Below are 21,290 nucleotides of genomic sequence, written 5' to 3' on the forward strand. Positions count from 1 at the left end.
ATGGAACAAGTCTCACAGGATTGGCAAGACTATTAAATTGCAGGGTGTGAAGGACAGCGAGTCATAATCTAAGATTTAAGAATTATTCATTTATTTGGTGGTTATGACTCTGCAGTCACCGCAATTTCTGTACTTTCAAACGAATCCTCGCACCCACCCTTGAGACAACATTGAGCATTTTGGAAGGCTTGCGGAATACAAGAAGCACCAAATGTCTAAAAGCCACAATGGTCTGAGAGGAAGTTTGAGCGCCTACTTTATGTCCATTTTGGGCCTACAACTGTCTACATTCCACAAAAGCTGTTAAAAAAAATAGATCTATGGAAATGAAAACAAACCATATCCTATTGATAGGGATGATGCTTTTCATAATGATTATGACTTGCCATTACTTTGACATTTATAATGTTTCAAAATATTTTCGAAAATATACATTTTATATTTGTAATATATCGAATGACATTGCTTGTGGCTACCAAGGTGGCTGCTCAAGAAGGTTGGAGATCACTTCAACTTCATCCACCCATGAAATCTACAACCCGGAGGTTATTCTCTACGCTACAATGCATCTTTCCATCTATCCATCCATCCGTTTTCTATACTGCTTATCATCATTCGAGTTGTGTCACGGGTGAGGTGGCGCCTGTCCCGAATGACTTTGGATAAAAGGTGGTGTGCACAGTTGACTGGTCACACTCTCAGATCAGTGCCCAAACATCCTGTTTGAAGCATCACAATGGCAAGGTACTGTTGATCCGTTGTTCGGTGTCGTCTTCCTCTCATGAAGTCAAACTGTGAACAGTGTGATGACGACGACTGTTTAAACACCAGCTCTAATTGAACCAAGGCATTTAGTGGTAGAGAACAGCAACTTGTGCAAAAAGTAATGAAACGTTTAACAGTTGGACATGTGCATTCATAAGCTTAGAGAACGTCACATAAAGTTCACCTGGAAAGGTTTGAATGCATTTTAAGCTTGTCTTGTCGTAAAATTTAATCCAAAAGAAGTACTGTGTGTGCGTGTGTGTGTGAATGTGTATGTATGTATGTGTGTGTATATATACTAGCTGGTTCGCCGCCCTCCGGGCAGCTCATCAGCTAGTTCCTGCGGAAGGCTGGTAAGGTGGTGGTTCGCTGTCCTCCGGGCGGCTCATCAGCTAGTTCCTGCGGAAGGCTGGTAAGGTGGGCCTTCGGCCCACAAAAGTGTTGTTGCTTGGTTCAACTTTTTGTTCATCTTCATTGCTTATCGCGAAAATAAAGAGATGTTTAGCTCTACTAAATAACTAATAATTTCATTGCAATGCTTGTGGGTAGACAACATTTTTTCGCTAAGATGCCCGCGCGATCGTAGTGAGCCACTGCCTGAGCGGCGCAGTGGCGGCGCGGTGAAGTAGGTACGTTTTGAAAAGGGACAGACGGAAGGACAGACCCCGTGCGGGACGACGCGCAATATATATATATATATATATATATATATATATATATATATATATATATATATATATCCATCCATCCATCCATTTTCCGAACCGCTTGATCCTCACTAGGGTCACAGGGGGTGCTGGAGCCTATCCCAGCCGTCTTCGGGCAGTAGGCGGGGGACACCCTGAATCAGTTGCCAGCCAATCGCAGGGCACACAGAGACGAACAACCATCTGCGCTCACACTCACACCTAGAGACGATTTAGAGCGTCCAATCAGCCCGCCATGCATGTTTTTTTGGGAATGTGGGAGGAAACCGGAGCACCCTGAGAAAACCCACCCAGGTCTGGGGTGAACATGCAAACTCCACACAGGGAGGCGTATATATATATATATATATATATATATATATATATATATATATATATATATATATATATATATATATATATATATATACAGAGAGAGAGGTGGTGTTTACTAACATTTTGTAGCATGGCTATGTCAGGTAACTTATGAGCTCAGGTTTTGGACTTTTGGCCAGCTCTGATACTGGTTTACCCACTCTGTGAATGTCTAATGTTCCTCACCGTTACACAAATCATGGGATGGCAGACCATGGCAATCCATATCTGCGCATGAGTTTGTGGATTTTGCACAAGAAAGAATGAAAAAATGACTAGCGGGGAGCTAAAGAACACAATTATGAGAGGAAACAAATGCAGCTGGGAACAGCATTCATCAGAGCTGATGAGCTGCACCGCAGGTGATGTGTCTCTCGCTGTGCATTCATTTTCATGTGCAAGACACCGCAGCACAGATTACGCACATACACACACACACACGCGTACACACACTTATTCATATGTATATGAATTCATTCGTATATATACAATATATATATATATATATATTTTTTTTTTACTCTATATACATACATGCATACACACATACACACACAGTATATGCTGCATATTCGTGTGCGACTGTCAATTGGATAAATGTTCACCCCTTCCCACACATGACCTGAAACAGACACAAACACTTTGATATTACCACGCATTTCGTTAAATGCACTCCTACACGAGAGCCCTTTTTTTTTTGGTTTGGACCGCTTTGGGTCGGTACGACTGAGCACCGTGAAATTAAGGTTCAGTTCCAAAGTAAATCTTTCAAAGTTGTGACTGTGTTGGAGGAGGACAGTTGGCAATTGTTCATGGCACACTTGAACACGAGACAAGCACACCAGCGAGGTGACGTCGGATTTAACATGGTAAAACTGTATTTCCAGGTTTGGAAGACATGCCCGCCGCCAAACCAAACTAAAACAGTTTGTGAGGTATATTGTAGCAACGGTAAAGCCTTTGCTTTTATTTTTACTGCATCCTTTTTGGCTCATTTGATTTGAATTATGTTCATTTGTTACTTGTCAAGTTTTCCATCTTGAAAAATAATTGTTAAATGATTTTATTTTATTGCTAAATAAATTAACATTTGTTATCACAAAAAAACAGAACTAAAGTACTGAAAATTGGTACCTCCGAGCACCAATATCGATTCCCAGGTTCCGAGAATCGGAATCGAACCAGCTCAAATGTGAAAGGGGGTACCTTTCCCTAATCTATAATATGCACACTAACACACAATCGCATCGATCCACACCGGATTCAAACTTAAAACACATTTTCACCACCTCTAGCATTTTATAACCTTAAATGTTTGATTGTGTCACATTTTTATTCAGTCATGCTGAATAAGATTACAGGATGTCTCTTCCGAGCAACGACATTTATCACGTTTCTTCAAGCACTTGGTGTAACCCCGGCCTCAAATATACTTAATCATGGTGTGCCCATGCCCTCAAATAGAATTATGCCCAAGTACAGTACATCATGATCACATCTTTGCAAATGAGCTAAGATGATAAATAGCTGCTTAGTAAAATGCAGAGGCGAAACTCCATTTCTGAGAGAGCTAAGTGATGTGTCCTTAGTGAAGTGAAGTATCCTCTCCCCTTGATTTTTTTTTTGTTCACTCCATCTCTTGGGTCAATCGGTTCTGACTCAGCTGTCATGAATCCAGTTTTCTTTCCAAGGTCTTTCCACGTCTTTTTAAATCAGGTATGATACAGCCATTAGCATGCATTAGCATCGGCACGTGCCGCTTAAATAAAAGTCATCTTTCTTTCACATACTTGGGCGGGTGTTTGAATGCTTGTCAGAGCGGGCACGAATGATGACGAGAACGGATGGCAGGTGGTGAGTGCATAAACACGCTTGTGTGTGAGTGTCGACTCGCAATGGATGCTCTGCATAGCAATAATCATCACTCATCCTCCTTTGGCTTTCAACTCTTGAGTGGCACAACCGTCTCACAGACTACTCGCGAGGGAGTGAGCCTCTACATGACTTTGTTTATGCTCCGTGTTATTGCGTCTGCGGACGCTCTTTGGCGCGTAAAGGTCATTGACCTGAACTGCAGACAGGATGACATCTGGCCTTTCGCTTAACTTTTTCCAGTGAATTTGTCCTGACAGAAGTTCAGTCAGGACATAGTGAAACCGAGGTTTTAAAAATACCTTTCTGGAACCTTTAATATCACCTTAAGAGTTGTGCTCAGCAAATGGTCTTCTCAAACGATTCGACCTTTTTGTCGTTAATGACAGTCACGCTGTCACACTACCAGATAAATATCGTTCTGTGTGCCGGGTTGGGCGAGATGTGACAAGTATTTTACAAACCAGACCCTGCAGAATCATTGCGCGCTTCCGTCAAGGTGCAGTCCATCGGCGCGGGTCCGTCGGGGAGGCGGGACAAGCAGCTGTCATAGTCATCACACAGCCACACACGCTTCGAACTCTGCAGCCCTGATCGGCTGTTGCAGATTAGACTCCCATTCATCAAACGTTGTTTCTTTATATTTTTTCATTTCTGACTGATACATAACTCAACAGTATTATTTATTAACGCAAAATAACTATTGTGATACAAAAATGAAAAATAATAAATGTTCATTTTTACAAGGCACAAGCAATTTGGTGGGTTGGACCACTATGTGTTAAAATACGATACAATTTAACTGCGTGAAGTCCTCAGATTTCACTTTTGACAATTTTTAATTGAATGATCACATCAAACTCCATCTGTTGTTGCCCTCTTAGTCACAAAGCTTGGCGCCAGTGACACATTTCAGCATAGTTTCGTCCCCGTTGGTGACATTGGAGCCTCTTGTTGGCATGCGGCGTCCACGTCATGTCCCACATGATGGTTGGTTTGAATACTTTGGCCTGGAGCATCCTTGCTAGCTTTGCTCTTGTCATAGATTGCACTCAGCACATTTGGCAGAACATCAGCTCCCTTCAGGATTCGGTGACACGCAAAAAATGTTCCCTTCCCTTTCCTTCCTTGCCAAATCCCAGCACTCAACAGCAGCAAAGCCAAGCCTGTCAACATTTGCAAAATATCTGAGGGAGCAGTGCGTTTGTGAAGGTTGGCACAATGATATTCAATGAAAGCATCAATCTGACTCATTTATTTATATTTCAAAAGCTATTTTCTGAGAAAGCCATGAATCTATTTGAACTAATTTGAGAAAACGACGTAATTTTACACAGCATAATGTTATTCCCTTAAAACAATGTATTCATTCAATATACATTGGTGTTTTTTCTGAAGATGCACGACATGTACTTAACTTATGGTTGTTCACAATTAATTTTGACCGTTCCATCAGCTTGTTATCATTTAATTGTTGCTGCTGTCTTGCTTATTGATTTTGGGGGGTGGGAGGGGGCAGTTTCACTCTTGGTTGCCCCTCGGCCGTATGACATTTTTCTGATACAATAGACCAGGAAACAAGTCCAAAATTAACAGTAGCATGAAGCAGCATGCATGACTTGTAAAATTCATCTGCGTTGGGGAGTGCTTTGCTCTTCCGACTGCAGGAAGAGTTACAAACTCTGCTTTTCTTGCGTAACTTCAACACATCGGAAGTTGTAGCACATCATCAACTAAGCCATCTAAATAGCCTCTGTTTTACCAGAGATTTTTGTCAATTTAGGTGGATCATGATCATCCTAAATCTGAGGGTGACCTGCGCCAATGCTTCTCCGTCTTCTGTTATCTCTCAAAACGATACTTGAAAGAAGCGGAGCTTATTTGATGATAGAGGCGATGATGACTGACTTAGGAGCGACTCCGCAGTGTATTTAGCTGCGGTAGTAGTCAGCCCAAATGGCTTTCCATATTATAGCCCGATCTCAGTGAGGCATGGCATGTGAAATTTGCAAATTGCAACGCAAAATAGCTTATTTTGACAATATGTATGTATGTATATATGTAATTGTCAACCTTTTTAAATTAAAACATTTCACATTTGCAGTCTGCAAAATACCTCAGCAGATCTGACTGCAGACGACACAACTCTTCAAAAATGTCTTTCAGCACTGAGGTTCTGACTGAGGCACTGTCAATCAAACAGCCCGTGACAACCGTCTGTCATATCGGACATGCCAGACAGCAGTATCAGACCACACACACAAAAACACACGTACGCTTAGCCAGTATGAGAAATCACTACGTTTTGCTGCTTTCGTTTGATATTTCCCGACACAGAGCAACAGTTGAGCTCACCCGCAGAGACGAAAACACATTCAAAGGTTGTCACAGAGAAAGCCTGAGAGAGTGAGGGTCTTGTTTGTGAGGGAGTGGTACAACAATGAGGAAGGCAAAAAAAAAAGAGTGGTGAAGCAGTTTGTTTAAGAAATTTGAAGACCAGGGCTCAACTGTAAATAATAAATTTTCAGTTTTGTGAGTGACACATAATTCATTCCCATTCATCCATCTATTATCTGAACCGCTTTCCCCTCACGAGGGTCGTGGAATCATTTCCATATGAGTGAAATCCAATCTTGGACAGTAAAAGTTGCTAAATGTTGCGAATGATTGAGGCGACCTCCTGATGTTTGCCAACATTCGTCAGATGACTCGGATCTAACATTCGCTACCTGGCAGTCATTCGCCACTCGGTGAGATCCCGCCTTTAACATATCTTGTTCAAAATGACTTGAACTGTGGAGAGGTACCGTACGCTGACTCGCATCGTTCTAACTTGTTGTTTTGTTTATTCAGCCATGTTTATTCTTTGATCATTCTGAATTTTCAGTGTAGTTTTTAAAACCAGATTCAGGAAATTATTATTTCTATTGTGGGGAGAAAAGACTGATAACCAGTACAGCATGCAAAAACAACAATTTTGGGGGGGAAGTGACAAAGAATCTGTCCGTGTCATGTTACATGCAACTGAATGTCGTCATTTCGTTTTTACAGACCGGTCTTTTTTTTTCTCTTCTCTTTACTGAGAAAAAAACTTCCCTCAAGCTCTTCTCACCCACACAGCGAGAGCTAGTTCAGAGAACATTATGATAATGTGATGAGCACTGACAGGTTAAGACCCCATAAAGTGAGAAATGACTTCTACAGGTCAGCCAGTTTTCAAAAGTAATGTAACAGTCTGCTCCTCTATTTGCAGAGTTTCATTTGCACATATTGGAGTTATTCATATTGTTACGAATAGAAATGTGGCTGAGAGACATGGATCTGGGTTTTTAAGAGAAATGCCTCCTGTGTAAGTGTTGTATGTAAATACCATAGGCAACCTCTGAAAATACCAAGAATTTACATTATGTTACCGCTATGTTTTGATCATAATGATATGCAATCTATTCATTTATAAAAAGAAGCCAAATCCTGTTTTTTGGTTTTTGGGGGTTTTTTTGCGCTTTCTAGGAAAACACTTATGCTTCATGCCTTACTGTGTGGCCCCACAACAAAATTAGCATCTTCTGGAAGCCAAGCATCTGGGATTTGTGCAAATCCAGTGTTGCTATTTTTACTCGCTGCTTATTATGTGCCTGAGGTCTGCTCTGGTGTCAGAAATTAGGGAGAATATAGACACGAAAAACATGCTTGTGTAGGAAGATCTGTGCACGCGCAGTGTTATTATTCATCCATGACAGAATTTACATTGTCCTATAAGTCAGCAGGGAGTTGCAATAAAGGCATACCTGTGTGTGCGTGTGTACGTTTGTGTGTGTGTGTGTGTGTTTTTTTTTGCACGCTGCTCTGTGGTCTACTTGACCTCCTCTCCACCTCTTTCCTTGTCTTCCAGCCTTCATTACCACAACCAGGTTTCACACAGCTGCTGTCTGCCCACGCACCGATGCAAATACAGTTCAGAACAGACAGAAGCGACGGGATAGCCTTCCGTTGCACGCGTGTGCATGCGTGAGGAAGTGTGATAGCGGCAAGAAGGTCCATGTGATCACTGTTAAGCTGAGAACAAGTCAGGAACATTCTTGAGTTGCTGTAGAAGAATATGTTTTAAATGTCATTGTTTAATGAAATATGGTTTTTATAACATTACCGCCACTGGGGTGGAAAGATGAGCACAAACACCGCTGTCTGTTTCTTTTGTGAAAGCGCTCCCGTTTTACTTGAAATAACTGATTCATTTGTGGTACTTTCTACAACTTACTGAAAGTCACCGTCTGTGTAACATTTCCATGATTGCTGTTTGTTTTATATTTGACTCACATGGAATTCACTGTTTCATATGCTGCAAATAAAAACATTCAGCGGCATAGCAGTAGCATCGCAAAATCTCTTTCTAGGATGCCCAATAAGGAAAAAGCAAAAATAAGTCAGCATCAATTATATAATAATAATAACAGAAAAGAATGTCAAATTTCTTTTCCCCATCATATGACTGAAAATACTAATTTTAAGAATGTGTGTGCTTGTTCAGCCTTAGACGTGGACTAGCATCCCAGAAGGAATATGTGCTACTTCTCTCACGATTATAATACACTGACCAAAGTATTTACGTACTCAGAAAGTAGTAGATGGTATGTTATTACCCATGAGCAGCAGGTTTTGTTTTTTTGTTTTGCGCTCAACTGAGTACCGGTATATATAATACCCATTTGTCTTGAGGGTGAATAGATGAGGTGGGCACAGCAGCTCCTATTAACCCCCATTTCACAGTCCACAAAGTGCAATAAACGTGGGGCTGGAGACAAACACACACGTGCACACTTACACACACACACGCACACACCTATTTGCCATCCCTTCGACACATTTAACAAGGGGTAGGAGGTCATTGCTTTGACTCCCCCCATGTAATCGTACCATTTTGAAGGGGCCTCCAAGGCCATCCCACACACTTGCACATAAAATGCTCTGTTTCATCTTTTCTTTTGGATTTGGTCTTTCGAGCATAATGCATACAATTCAAATTGTTAGTGTTAGAATAGGTTACCCAATAAGCCCCATAATTTATGTCTAATATGTGCATCACACACCATCAACCCGTCATCAAGAAAAATAGATGTAACTATATGTGGTGGCATTGTCCACAATGTGTGTCATCTTCGAGTGGAGAAATGATTGATGGTAATGCGAGTAGGTTGATAAGTGATGGAGAGGTAAATGGATACAGATGTAGGCAGATGGCTGGCTATTTACCCTACCACATACTGGCTGTAGATGGATGAATGATATGTGGGTAGATGATTGGATGGATGTGTAGGGTGATGAATGGCTAGTCCACAACATAGATTGATAAATATATGCTCTATATGTATTCTACCGGAAGGTAGGAAGGTAGGCTGCTCATGTTGCATGATAGAGTGGCCAGATTGCCACATAAAGGCAGATCATGATGCCCAATCCAAGCAAATGCTCAAATATTCAAAGTGAAACACATCCATCCATCCATCCATCCATTTTCCGAACCGCTTGATCCTCACTAGGGTCGCAGGGGGTGCTGGAGCCTATCCCAGCCGTCTCCGGGCAGTAGGCGGAGGCAGGGCACACAGAGACGAACAACCATCCACGCTCACACTCACACCTAGGGACAATTTAGAGCGTCCAATCAGCCTGCCATGCATGTTTTTGGAATGCGGGAGGAAACCGGAGCACCCGGAGAAAACCCACGCAGGCCCGGGGAGAACATGCAAACTCCACACAGGGAGGCCGGATCTGGAATCGAACCCGGTACCTCTGCGCTGTGAAGCCGATGTACTAACCACTGGACTACCGGGCCGCCCCAAAGTGAAACACAAAGGTTAAAAAAAAAAAAAAAGTGCTGCACAGCATCATACAATCACACAATGTTTTCGCAAGCAGATGTGATTGTAGGAGGTGTCCCGTTTGGACAGATACAGTAGATATCGGGCCATTTAAATGACTTGTGACAGCATACAATTGAAGATTATTCCTGGTTTACCATTTGAAGTCCCACAGGCTGGTTGGGGTTCAGTCACGCGCGATGAAGTGTGACATGGAAATCAAATCATCAAAGTGGTGGACCAGCGGTTAGCACTGCCGCTCCTCATTAGCGGAACCGCGCGGGCATCTCAGCTGATGTTGGTGTCACTGGCAATAATGTACAAGTAAACAGCGCGGGAGCCAGTGAGAAATGCTCGTATTTGTATACTGTGAAGTCAACGAGAGGTTTCTGTCACATGTCACCTGAAGGAGATAAAGAATGAGAGAAATAAAGAGAGAGGAGGCAAGTGGAGATCCAAATGCCAGAGAGACAAGTTGCGATTGCACAACAACGTGCGCATGACTCTGTCTTCAGTCGAGTGCAAGTATAGTAGTCGAGTCAAAATACCGGTAGTAAAACTTTCATCTATTTTTTTTCCCAACCTGTCAGACGAATACAAATGTTATAAGCAAATTCACTCTCGCCTGTTTCTTGCTTCATCAAGCAAAAACATCACAGGAGAAATACCAACGGATGGGTCGTACGCATTCTGTGATATTGTATCAAGATCGGATTGGGATTTATGCGCTAATAAGTATTTGTATGGAGGTTGGGTGGAGGTTGGCATGTCCCACATTGATAGGATGCATGTGGTATTTATTCGTCCTTGTTTTATGATCAACACAACCTGTGTCGCTCAGCTTGCGGCAACCTTCCTCCAAACTCCTCTCCGGAGAACCACTAAAGTCTGCGATGTGGCATCTAGTTTACTGTCAGCGCGATTTGGGCAACTTCTGTTTCTATGGTAATTCTTTTAGTAATTGCTCCTTCGGTGCGATAGTCATGTTATGAAGATGCGGCTGCTGGCATTCGGATCACTTTGGTGTCAACGAGGCCTCTGCGATAGGCAACATATGTTTTCTAGAATGAAGTTCAAAAATTCTTTTGCGGCTCTTCTTCCTCACTTTTTTTTCTCTGTAAATGAATTCTTGTTTCCCTCACTTGTTTTCCCACATTCTTCCATGTACCTGGTTACCAATTCCTGTTCTCCAGCTCACTTTGTCAACGGCCTCCCTCTTACTTTGGCACATTTCTAATTCTTCACACATCCCCGCTTTTCTCTTTCGATTACCTTTTCCTCAGTTGCACCTTTTCTTTGTGTGCCTGCCACTACACAAAACTCGACTGCACTATAATTTACACTCCGCAAGCCGACAATTCACGACCCTCCACTACACTCTTTCATTTGCAACTCCCATCTTCACATCTGTTTTCCCCCATTTACTTTTGTTCTACCTGCTACAAATTTCATATCACCTATAGGTAACACTTTGGGCTCTTTATATTACCTCTTCCACCTCCTACGTCACTGTCTATCTCCTCTGCAGCGCTTCTCTCCTCAGCCTATTCCCTTTCCAATCTCTATTTCCTATGTCATTCTCCGAGGAATGCTCCCCTGTGCCAAACATTTTCATTCTCCACCGCCCTTCCTCGCCTGTGTTCTTCTTGGCTTTGTACCAGACCTGCGCATTTGATGACAACGACTTCAAAAGCTCTATTCTTGTGAACCCTCACTAAAAATCTGCCACACCGTAACCCCAATCATTTCTCTTTACTCACTGAATTGCCAATTAGTCTTTTTGAGGGATACCCGCTCACCTTTTTGACCACTTCCTCCCACAGCTATACCATAATGTTGTGTAGTGCAGTCGAATCAGAATGCCGATGGTGGATATAAATGTCCTAAAGTGAAGTCCAGCCAGGAGTGTTACTCATTGTGAGCCAAATTCTTTCACAACACTGCCATCTGTTGGGGTAAGGTTTCACAGGCGGGTCAATCTCGTTACAGACTTCAGAATCAAACATAAGGTTATAAAATCAGTACAGTACACCACTCCATTCCCGCAGAAAGGCGCAGAAAGAAAGTGCATGTGGCGACAAAACGGACATGGTGGTTTAATTTAACCCCCCATTTTCATGGACCCTGTATCTTGATAACATTGTAAGCTGTCTACCGTAGTAACCACTGTCCCTGAAATGGTGAATTCTCTTTTGTTCTCAGCTCTCATTCGAGGGAATGGTACTTTATTTTGTCACATGTACTGCAATGTGCAGAGAAATACAGCTGTTGTATGTAATCCTCCCTGGGGAGCTTTGGGCGGCAACGGTGTCGGCTCCATGGCAAAAATCCAGATCTTGTGTCAGTATCTTGGGAAAGGGAACCGACTAGAAAGAACTCGTACACAAGTACACAGTTAAGGAAGAACAAGCAAAGCAAACTACACATAGATAGGCCACAAAGTCTGTTAATGCCAGTCCAAACTAAATTGAGCTGAGGCCATTGTCGCTGTGCAGAAGAAAGGTTAACCATTCTTTGCTTTGAGCTGTTTACTTTTGAAACTGTTAAATATATCAGGTCATTGCAATGTACATAACATTTCACAGGAAGCATGGTGAGCTAAAGTTCATCCATCTAAAATGTACTTACGATGGGGAAAAAAAAACTTTTTTTTCTGAGTAACATGCAGTACTGGAGTCAAGTCTAACCCTGGAGAACCCACGGGGTCAAATTTGGCCCCTATAAATTCTGCTACTCGAATGCTACCCTTAAATTCCAAAGGGTCAAATTTGGCCCTCATCCTAAATTAGGATTAAAGCATTGAATATTTGAATAAACATATATTTTGGTGTTCAGTCAACATATAACAGTCATTTAATGTATATTTCATCATTTTCCAAAGAAGAAAAGGGTTCTTGGTTTCTCCAGGGCTAAGAGAGTGCCTGGGCTTGTACAAGAAGTGATTTCTGGTGAATGAGACAGGTTCTTTTTAGACTAAGACAGTGGTGGTAATTTAACAGATTCATGTTGATTTTTCTGAATGTGTAAATATGGGGTGTTCCGATCATGGTTTTATGCTGCCGATTCCAATACCGATCGTCCATTAGTGAAATCGGCCGATATTGATTGCGGTAATGATCACATGGATTAGATGCACATTTTTCAAATTTAGAGTGGCTCACTAACTACTATTTAATAATCGATTAATCTGTCAATTTTTGTTTTCCGATTAACTGAAGAATTGTTCTACACACTAGTCCAGGGGCCATAGCCATTTTTTTATTATGTTACTGCAAAGAGACACACACACACACACTTTTTTTTGCCCAAAGAGTTTTGGAGCGACCAACCTCCCACCATCGACCCGATCGCGCACGTGCAAGCATATGAACACACACACACACACACACACACGACCATGCAGTCGGGCACATATGCATGCATGCCACGACGAGCAACAGCCTGAGGGCCCAAACATAAATGAAACCTTAAGACACAAACACCCCCCCCCCCCCTACACACACACACACACACACACTTTCCTCCTCCCACCGCTCGCGGTCAACTTGGGACCACTCTGCTTTCTCCCGGTCGATTGTGATCGACGTATTGGGCACCCCTGCCTTAAAAACAGTGGTAATTCGCTGACTAGCTTAGCACCGTTGTATGCGCATGAGCAGTGATTCAGTCATCTGATTGGTTGCCCGCAATGACAATCAAGTAATGAGATTGGTGATAGGCTGACGTATTACGTTCTATGTATTAAGCACTGTTGTTGTAATGGCAGCGCCATCGCCGAGGCGTTTTCGACAATTGACGTGTGATAGCCCGGGAGCCGCATGCAACCATGATCGTTATTGTACTTCTTGATTTTGAGTCACTGTTTTTTCAAATGGTTTCACCAACTACAAATCTTTAGCTCCTCTGTGAAAAAGAAAAGCTTCTTGTCCTGTTCTGTGCTTTGAAAGAAACACTTGATGGACTTCAATTTTCAAACTTCTGAGGTGGACGTTTCAAATGCACATTGCACAAATGCACATCAGCAAAGTCACAAATGGAACAGTACCAGTTTTAATGTTGTAATTACTTTATTGAAAATTTCGTTCTAGTAGTGGCACTGCATTGGCTTTATTTTGTTCTACAATGGAGACATTTCCATTAGGTCCCATACAGTTAATCGGTCAAAAGGCTTCATGCTGCATATACGTATATATTTTGCAAAGACAATGATGAGAGCTCAACTTAATGTCTTAGGTGTGGCAGTTTAAAAGTCAATTGGTTCATCTTACATCGTTCAACACAAGTACAATGAGGGGAAAAGGTACCGTATTTTCCGCACTATAAGGCGCTTCGGAGTGTAAGGCGCACCTTCAATGAATGGCCTATTTTAAAACAGTTTTCATATATGGGCACACCGCATTATAAGGCGCATAGAATAGAGGCTACAATTGTGGCTGCAGTTATGTTATCCATCCACTAGATGGACCAGCACTAAAGGGAATACAGTACAAAAAAGTGCAGCTTTATTTATACAGAGCTTTAACAACTGCTACAGCTGTAACAAAGCACTTTCCAGAACATTTAAAATACTACGTCCAGGAAATCTGAATATTGATCCATGTATAAGGCGCACCGGATTATAGGGCGCACTGTCCACTTTTGAGAAAATTGAATGTTTTTTAGGTGTGCCTTATAGTGCGGAAAATATAGTAAATATTCTTAGGTTGCACATGATTCAAAAGTGTGAAACTAAAATTTCCCTGCTTTTCCTCGAAAATGAGATCGTTTATGTTAGTTTGACACATTTTAATCATGCACATGTTGAAATTAAGTAATTCGACGTTGTTGTTTTTTCAGTGTATGGATACACAAAACAAGTGATGTTTATCGAGTATACATGAGGCTAGAATGAGATGCAGAGAGGTGCAAACACATGAGCACTGTATATATGGTCAACTTTGGTATCTGACCTTTATGAATGGCTTCTGTTTCAGGTATGAGGGAGCGATATCCACTCACATTCTGCAAGAGTTTTCTTTACATTGTGAAACGCTCACTCAGCAACGTCTCAAAAGTGTAACCATCTGTTTCAGGCCTATTGTATCAACAACTACAATCAAGCAGTACTCTGATATGGGTCATTCCTGTCCCCATTCAACTCTCAACCTCCAGTTGCATATATGCATAGTTATCAAGAGAGTAGTAAGCCATGCAAGTTATGTGTTCACTGGTTTTTATAGTTTTGAAACCAAAATCTCTCGCCTTTGGTGACATTTTGACAGGGCAATTTTACGTTTTCAGTGAATAATTTTTACATATATCAGTTTTTTTAACGCTGCAAATAGAACAAATAACACTGGTCTGCATCAAAAAGTGAACAAGAATGACACATTTTCTCAATCATTTTTTTTGTGCTGTAGACAATGGCATTGTTTATTTTGGTCCATTTGCTCCAGTTTTTACAAAAATCCATTTCCATCCCAAAAATTGTTCTTGCACCAAAAAAAACAAAAATGATCACATCGAGAAAAACGAATGAGACATTTGGATTCCAAAACTGCCCTCTCAAAATGTTGTCTGCTTTGTTTACGCATATTTACTTATTTGTTTGATGCAGACCAGCAGAATGATCAATCCACAACATGGAACGGGCCTTTTGCTTTTAGATAATAAGGCACAAAGTTAAGCGCAGCCTGCGATTATATGCTTGCACATGAACATTTATCTGAAAATATAGAAAGACCACAATCACATATTATGTATCTTCAGGATTATGATTCCTTCACTTTGTCATCATAAGAGCCGCTCCCCTTGTAAGCTGCGACGTAGCCGCTCATGTCTGGGATGTCTTCACGTCCAACCTTTCCCTTCCCTTTGCCTGACTCACCGAATCGCTCCTTGTGTGTTCCTGTGTACTTGGACGTGTCGGTCAGTCTGTCCACAGCCGCTGCCTTTGCTGGTCTCTATAAAATCATAAAATGAGTGCTGTAACAAAGCATTCAATTGACCTACCGGTATATTTATTCCCCAATTCAAATGTCAAAATTGACTTCTGAAACCAGCGTGTCCTGATTTCTTTAGAATAACTTCAGTGATTTAAATTGATCAACATAATGAAGATTACATCTTCATTGGCTGCCCTAACTTTATGAACACTGTTGGGCAAATACTTGTAAAAATTACAATTACATTACTACGGAAGCATGGAGCTGCCAATTGTGGAGTCAAAATATTTTGGCTGGCAAATATATTCCAACGTACTGGCAAATATGTTGGAAAACATTTAAGTACGTTCCAACGTACTCGCAAGTATGTAGTATTTTCCCAAAACCATAAATCTTTTATTTTTACACCAACATCAATACATTTGAAAATTATGTAAGTACACATTGTTTGTTCGTAATATGTTTTTTTTTTTATTATGGGTGTAGTGCATGATCGATGTTCGGCCTGCTTTTGACAAGCGGTATTGACGAGCTTGCTCAAGTTAAAAAACAAGAAAAAACAAAAACATTTGACTTACATTACACTGATACGTTTTTAAAGTTAAGCCTGTAAGTAAATATTGTTTATTCATAATTGTATGTTTTTATGGCTTAAGTGCATGATTTACATTGTTTTGTTTTTTTTCCCCCCCACAGTGCCACACAGTACGCGCATGTGGAAGTCAATATAGCTCGTGGCAGTACGGGGCAAAATGCAGAACGTAAATCATGCAATGCAGACGTAATGAAATAATAACATTAGGAAAAATAAACAATGTTTACTGACTTAATTTTCTTACCGCATTGGTATACTGTCGACTAAATGCTAAAAACAGTTTAGTTTTTTTACTGGAATGATAGGAAAAATGCTACGTTTCTAGCATTTAGCTTATGAGTACGTTCAAATGTATTTATGAGAATGTTCGAATGGATTTGCGAGGATGTTCGACCCTACTTGCGAGTACGTTTGCGTGTATTCGCCAGTCATAACATTTTTACTCCACTTTAGCAGCTTTGCGCTTCCGTACATTTCTCTTCTTTGAAAAAGAAAGAAAAAAATCCCTTCCAGTCTCGATATGCTTTACCCGAGGCCTTGTTTCAGAAGATGTATTTTGGCCATATAATATTGATTCTTTCTAGTGATTATCTGGCCCTTTATAAACTGAAAAAAGATCATTTTGGACAGCAGTGCACGACACCCTGAATGACACGCGATGAATCACAACCATATAAGTGGTTCTGCCATCATGATTCATGTCTATTTTGTCTAATGAGGTATCAGCAGTCTCTGAGAAGGCAGCCAATGAAGGCACAGGCAGTTGCGTATAGAGTCTGAAGTGTATTCAAGAGCACGCAACTTGGACATGGGCCATTGAAAAGGGAACATCAGCTCACTCCAAGGATTAACCCCTCCATGCACCCTGTAACCTCATAACATGATAATCTATCCACTGAGTAACCTCTGTCCCTGAAAGGGTTCAAATCATTTGTAGTCCACGTCTCTGAGATTGTAACAGGTTTCATTTGACCGAAATTGAAAAGCAAAGTCTCATCGCTTCTGTGCTGTAACTCATCCGCAGCCTCTTCAGCCACACAAGGAGGCATGAGTGCAGTGGAACTAATGACAATGTACTCACAGTGATTCCAGCATTGGCAGGCTCCTTGCCAACAATGAGACCATAGAGGAGCTGGAGCGCTTCCTCTTTGCTCTTGCCTTTGTAGCGCTTAGGGCCCAGCTCAGTCAGAGCCATGATGAACTGCTCAAATGTGATTACACGAGCTGACTTGGACCTGAGGAGACAAATAAAGCTGTTGTAGGCTGCTCAGAGGAAAATCTTTCGGGTGCCAGAGGACGGATATGCAATCATATTCTTTTTTTTTTTTTTTTTTGTAATGCAGGAATGTGAAATTGCAACGAGCTCCTGAAATAGTCAATGTAATCTTCGTGTGGCAACTGCGTATGTTCAAATAAATTGAAATAATTTCCAAAGCAAATAATTTGATTTGCCATTAAGGGTGGTCTGCTTTGGTGACAAAGAAAAAGAAAAACACATTTCAGATCAACAGTAGCCAAGTCACGGCTTGCTCACAACAACCGTTCTTTCTGGTCTCTGCAAAACAGCTGCATCAGAGCCGTGTCAATAAACCGTTCTCCATTTTTTTTATTTACATAGAGCCCAGAAGAGGTACAATATTGCTGTTTCAGCTTTTACACAAAGACGCAGCATTCCACGGTATCCCATCAAATTTGTGCCGTTACATTAAAATTGCTTTCAAATCAACAGTGCAGACTAAATGAGTATTGAGTGCGAAACGGGAATCTGAGACTGGCTTGTCATGTCAACAGTCTACGACCAATTTAGTTGCTCTGTTATGACCGCGAGACTACTTTCGCTCCTAAGGACGCTGCATCGAAAAACATTACTTGACTTTGGTGAAGACGATGTCAACGTCTGTGGTGGTGACATTCTTGCCGTCAATGATGAGACAGTCCTTGCAGATCTTGGCAAAATTCTTGCCGTTCATCTCCTTCCCCGTCGCCTTGCTGTCACCATGAACGGCAAACTTTTGGAAGGACGTCTCCACCTCTGATGTCGACACAGGGCCCTCAGCCATGCTGACAAACACACACAGCTTAGTACTCTTTGGGGGGGGACTCCCGTTTTTGCTGGGGAAAATCTTTTCCAAACTCGATGGGCATTTCAATCAGTTCAAGTGAGCATTTTATCTCACTCAGAATTTGTTTCTAAGCACGCAGGCGCAGTTTCGCATCCATCACTGTGATGTTTATTACTTAAACTGGTGGCAGGCCAATTTCATTCAATCATCTTCATTTCCTAATGGCCCCTGTGTTGCTCATTCTGCAGAGGATGCACAGGAAAGGTGATTTACTTTGTTTTTTTTCCCCTCAACTCGGGACACAGACGCAGAATCGACCATCGCTTGTTCTTTTCTCATTGCACTGATATCCGTTTTTAGTTACGCAGATTGTATTTTTCCTAAAATTAGATGTCACTTAACATCACCTCGTTGATGACAGAATACATTAGCTGACTAGAAGATTCAAACATACCCCGATGGTAATAGTGACTGAGAAAAATAAAAACAGGAAATTCGTAGTAAATCGGTAAATAACACAAAGATACAATTCTCAACATCAATCTGCCCATGTATTATTTTGTGTTGCTGGAGCAAAGAGATGACATGCCTTTTCGATCGGTAGATAAACAATGTCCCAATGTCCTCCTTACAGTATTCCCTGTTGCATTGTCCCTCAGGGCATCCACTGCAAAAACAACATAAAGTGTACCTGCTACTGGAGGCTGCAGGATGCTTGCCAGTGGCGAGTTGAAGGAAATCCCGGAAATCGCTTACGGCTGCTCGACCTTCTTGTCCTCCTTCTTCCTCTTTTTCTTCCACTTCCTTTCCTCCTCTCTGCCACTCCCAGGCTCTTGAGCGGTGACGACATCGATGCTGATGCGTGGATAGGAGGAGGAGGAGGAGGGAGAGAGTACCACCCAGCACCATCAGTGACATCACTGCGACTCAGCGACTCTTCTGTCTGTTTGCGCTCATAAAACAGGCTGTGTATTTTTAAGTCATTTAGTCAGTATTATTCTTCTGAACAGCAATTTTGTGACCCGCCATACTCCAGTGTTCTACGTTTTCCGTGGTGCAACTATCCTGTTATACTGTCCATCAGTCGTAACTTTTATTTGGGTCCAAACCTTCAGTTCTTCTTATGATGATGATGATATTAATGATGATGATGATTTGAGCCATTCAGAGGCAGAGTTTCTCTTGTTTATTTATTTATTTTTTATTATTAATATTGACTTTATTGACACTATTTTTTGGCTGGTGCTTCTGATTGCTGTTCTTTGGACTTTCGGCTTGTCCCGTCCGTGAATAACATTGCCATAGTGAATAGACGGCATCATTTTTTGGGGGATAGTTTTTGCTCCAGATGCCCTTCCCAAGGCAATTCAACCATTTTCTAGTCCTGGCATGAGAACGACTGGCTGGGAATTGGGACACTGGAACTGATTCAAAATCGGAACCCCTGACCTCTGGCGGGCATGCTAACCAGTTGTGTGTGAATGTCAATATCAATGTTAAGAAATAAAGTAATTCAGTAGACATTGCATTTTGCATGTATTGGGTTTTCTTTATGAGGTGCAGTATTAAAATTGGTTTGATGATGTAAAAATGTTATGTGTGATACAATGCAAATTTGAACTCAATCGGTTCAGTAAGTACAGTATTATGTACTAGTGAGAAGTTGTAATGTCTAAACGACGATCATCCAGAATAATATTTTATACATTAAGATTTCGGCTGTTTGTCTTTTCACATATTTTTATCCTTGGTGGAAGTTTTGTAATGAACGGTTCTACGTCTTGGTCAAAGGACTTTTTTCAGTTTGACTTGCTCTTTGGTCACACAGTCAGAATACGGTAGCTTCTTTCCACTTTGACTCGTCTATCTACCGCCATCTCCGGTCTTGCAGAGAGCATCGGAGCTGGGTTGCCTTCCTTTAAACATTGCGTTATCGCTGCTGTTTACTCTTTCTGACAGATGCTCGCACAGCCCGACTCCCCGCCCAGCACTCGTTTGTTTCCGCAAACACATCAGAGGAATCCAGTGCATGCATGTGACAGACCTCCATCTCATCACAGCTGTTATACCACACGCACCTCATGACTCATCCGAGAAGTTCCACCTACATGCTCTACTTTAGCAACACCTCCACCAACTGATTCATGCATAACCTCAATTATTTTGGTTCTGTGCAAAGCACACTGCAGATGGTCTCATAAATTGTAAACATCAAATTCTTCATCGTCATACTTGTATGATCCGCAATCTTGTTCTTCTGATCCAAGGGAACAAGCTGTAAAAAGATCCTGGACAAGGGCAAGTAATTTAAGGCCTCTAGACACCAATCCCATGTAAGGCTTCGGGAAATCGGAAAATGCTGTCTGCTTGGTGTAGAACGCACCGTCGTAAAGTCGGAGCCGTTGTCGGGGTGTCTGGGGGGCACGTTCGAGGGGTACTGTTCCTCCTGAATGTGCAGCAGGTTGTCGTCTCAGCTGGTTTGCAGTGTGCACGTCTCGTCATTATCCGATCAGAAGTGCCCTCTTCCTGGCCGACGCAACAGTCAGTATAAAACTTTAAAAAAATATTCTGTGTATCAACACTTTTATAATGCATGGAGTAGCACCCTTTCAAATATGTTAATAAAAACATTATATATGGAGGACATCAGAAATGTTAAACCTGTTTTATCATATGCGATAAAGAGGAATATACGGTTATTTTGCTGCCAAATGCATACGTCGTAGTATAAATCCTGTGTACCGTCACCTTGCACTGTTTGTCCACATTAGCATGTATTTGCGTGGGTGCCCACATCCTGACAGCATATTTTCTGTTCAGGGTAAACAGAGTTGTTTTGAAAACATGCACCGCCACGAAACTCGCTGCTCAGTCACATGGAAACTGGGAAACAGCTGGAAGCGGAGGAACACTCATTTTGCTGAGAAACTGTTGCATAAAACCCACAATAAGCAAGTCGTGTGTACGTTCTCAAGGGAGCGTGTATCAAGGCGCCTCAAACCGAGTCACAATTCAAGCCTGTTCATTTACAGTACATTGCAAACATCTTGCGTTGCCGCTGATTTAAAGACCTTTTTTCACAATCAATCATTTTCACATCACAAAACTGGAAATAGTAGGGGCATGCAGATGTTAGCAATAACGTGAGTTACGGG

The 21,290-nt window shown here is 41.7% G+C and overlaps 1 protein-coding gene across 1 annotated transcript; it reads right to left on the reverse strand.

Moving 5' to 3' along the window:
- Positions 1-13,601: 13,601 nt before the first annotated feature.
- On the reverse strand, positions 13,602-19,053 carry LOC127612777 (tubulin polymerization-promoting protein family member 3-like). Its single transcript, XM_052083571.1, has 4 exons — positions 18,827-19,053; positions 17,942-18,133; positions 17,154-17,307; positions 13,602-15,495 (listed from the first exon to the last, which is right to left on the reverse strand). Exons 1-4 carry the CDS (start codon positions 19,051-19,053, stop codon positions 15,304-15,306), a joined length of 765 nt encoding a protein of 254 aa, XP_051939531.1. The 3' UTR covers positions 13,602-15,303.
- Positions 19,054-21,290: the final 2,237 nt, after the last annotated feature.

The sequence above is a fragment of the Hippocampus zosterae genome, chromosome 13 (assembly GCF_025434085.1).
Source record: "Hippocampus zosterae strain Florida chromosome 13, ASM2543408v3, whole genome shotgun sequence".
Classification (NCBI taxonomy): domain Eukaryota; kingdom Metazoa; phylum Chordata; class Actinopteri; order Syngnathiformes; family Syngnathidae; genus Hippocampus; species Hippocampus zosterae.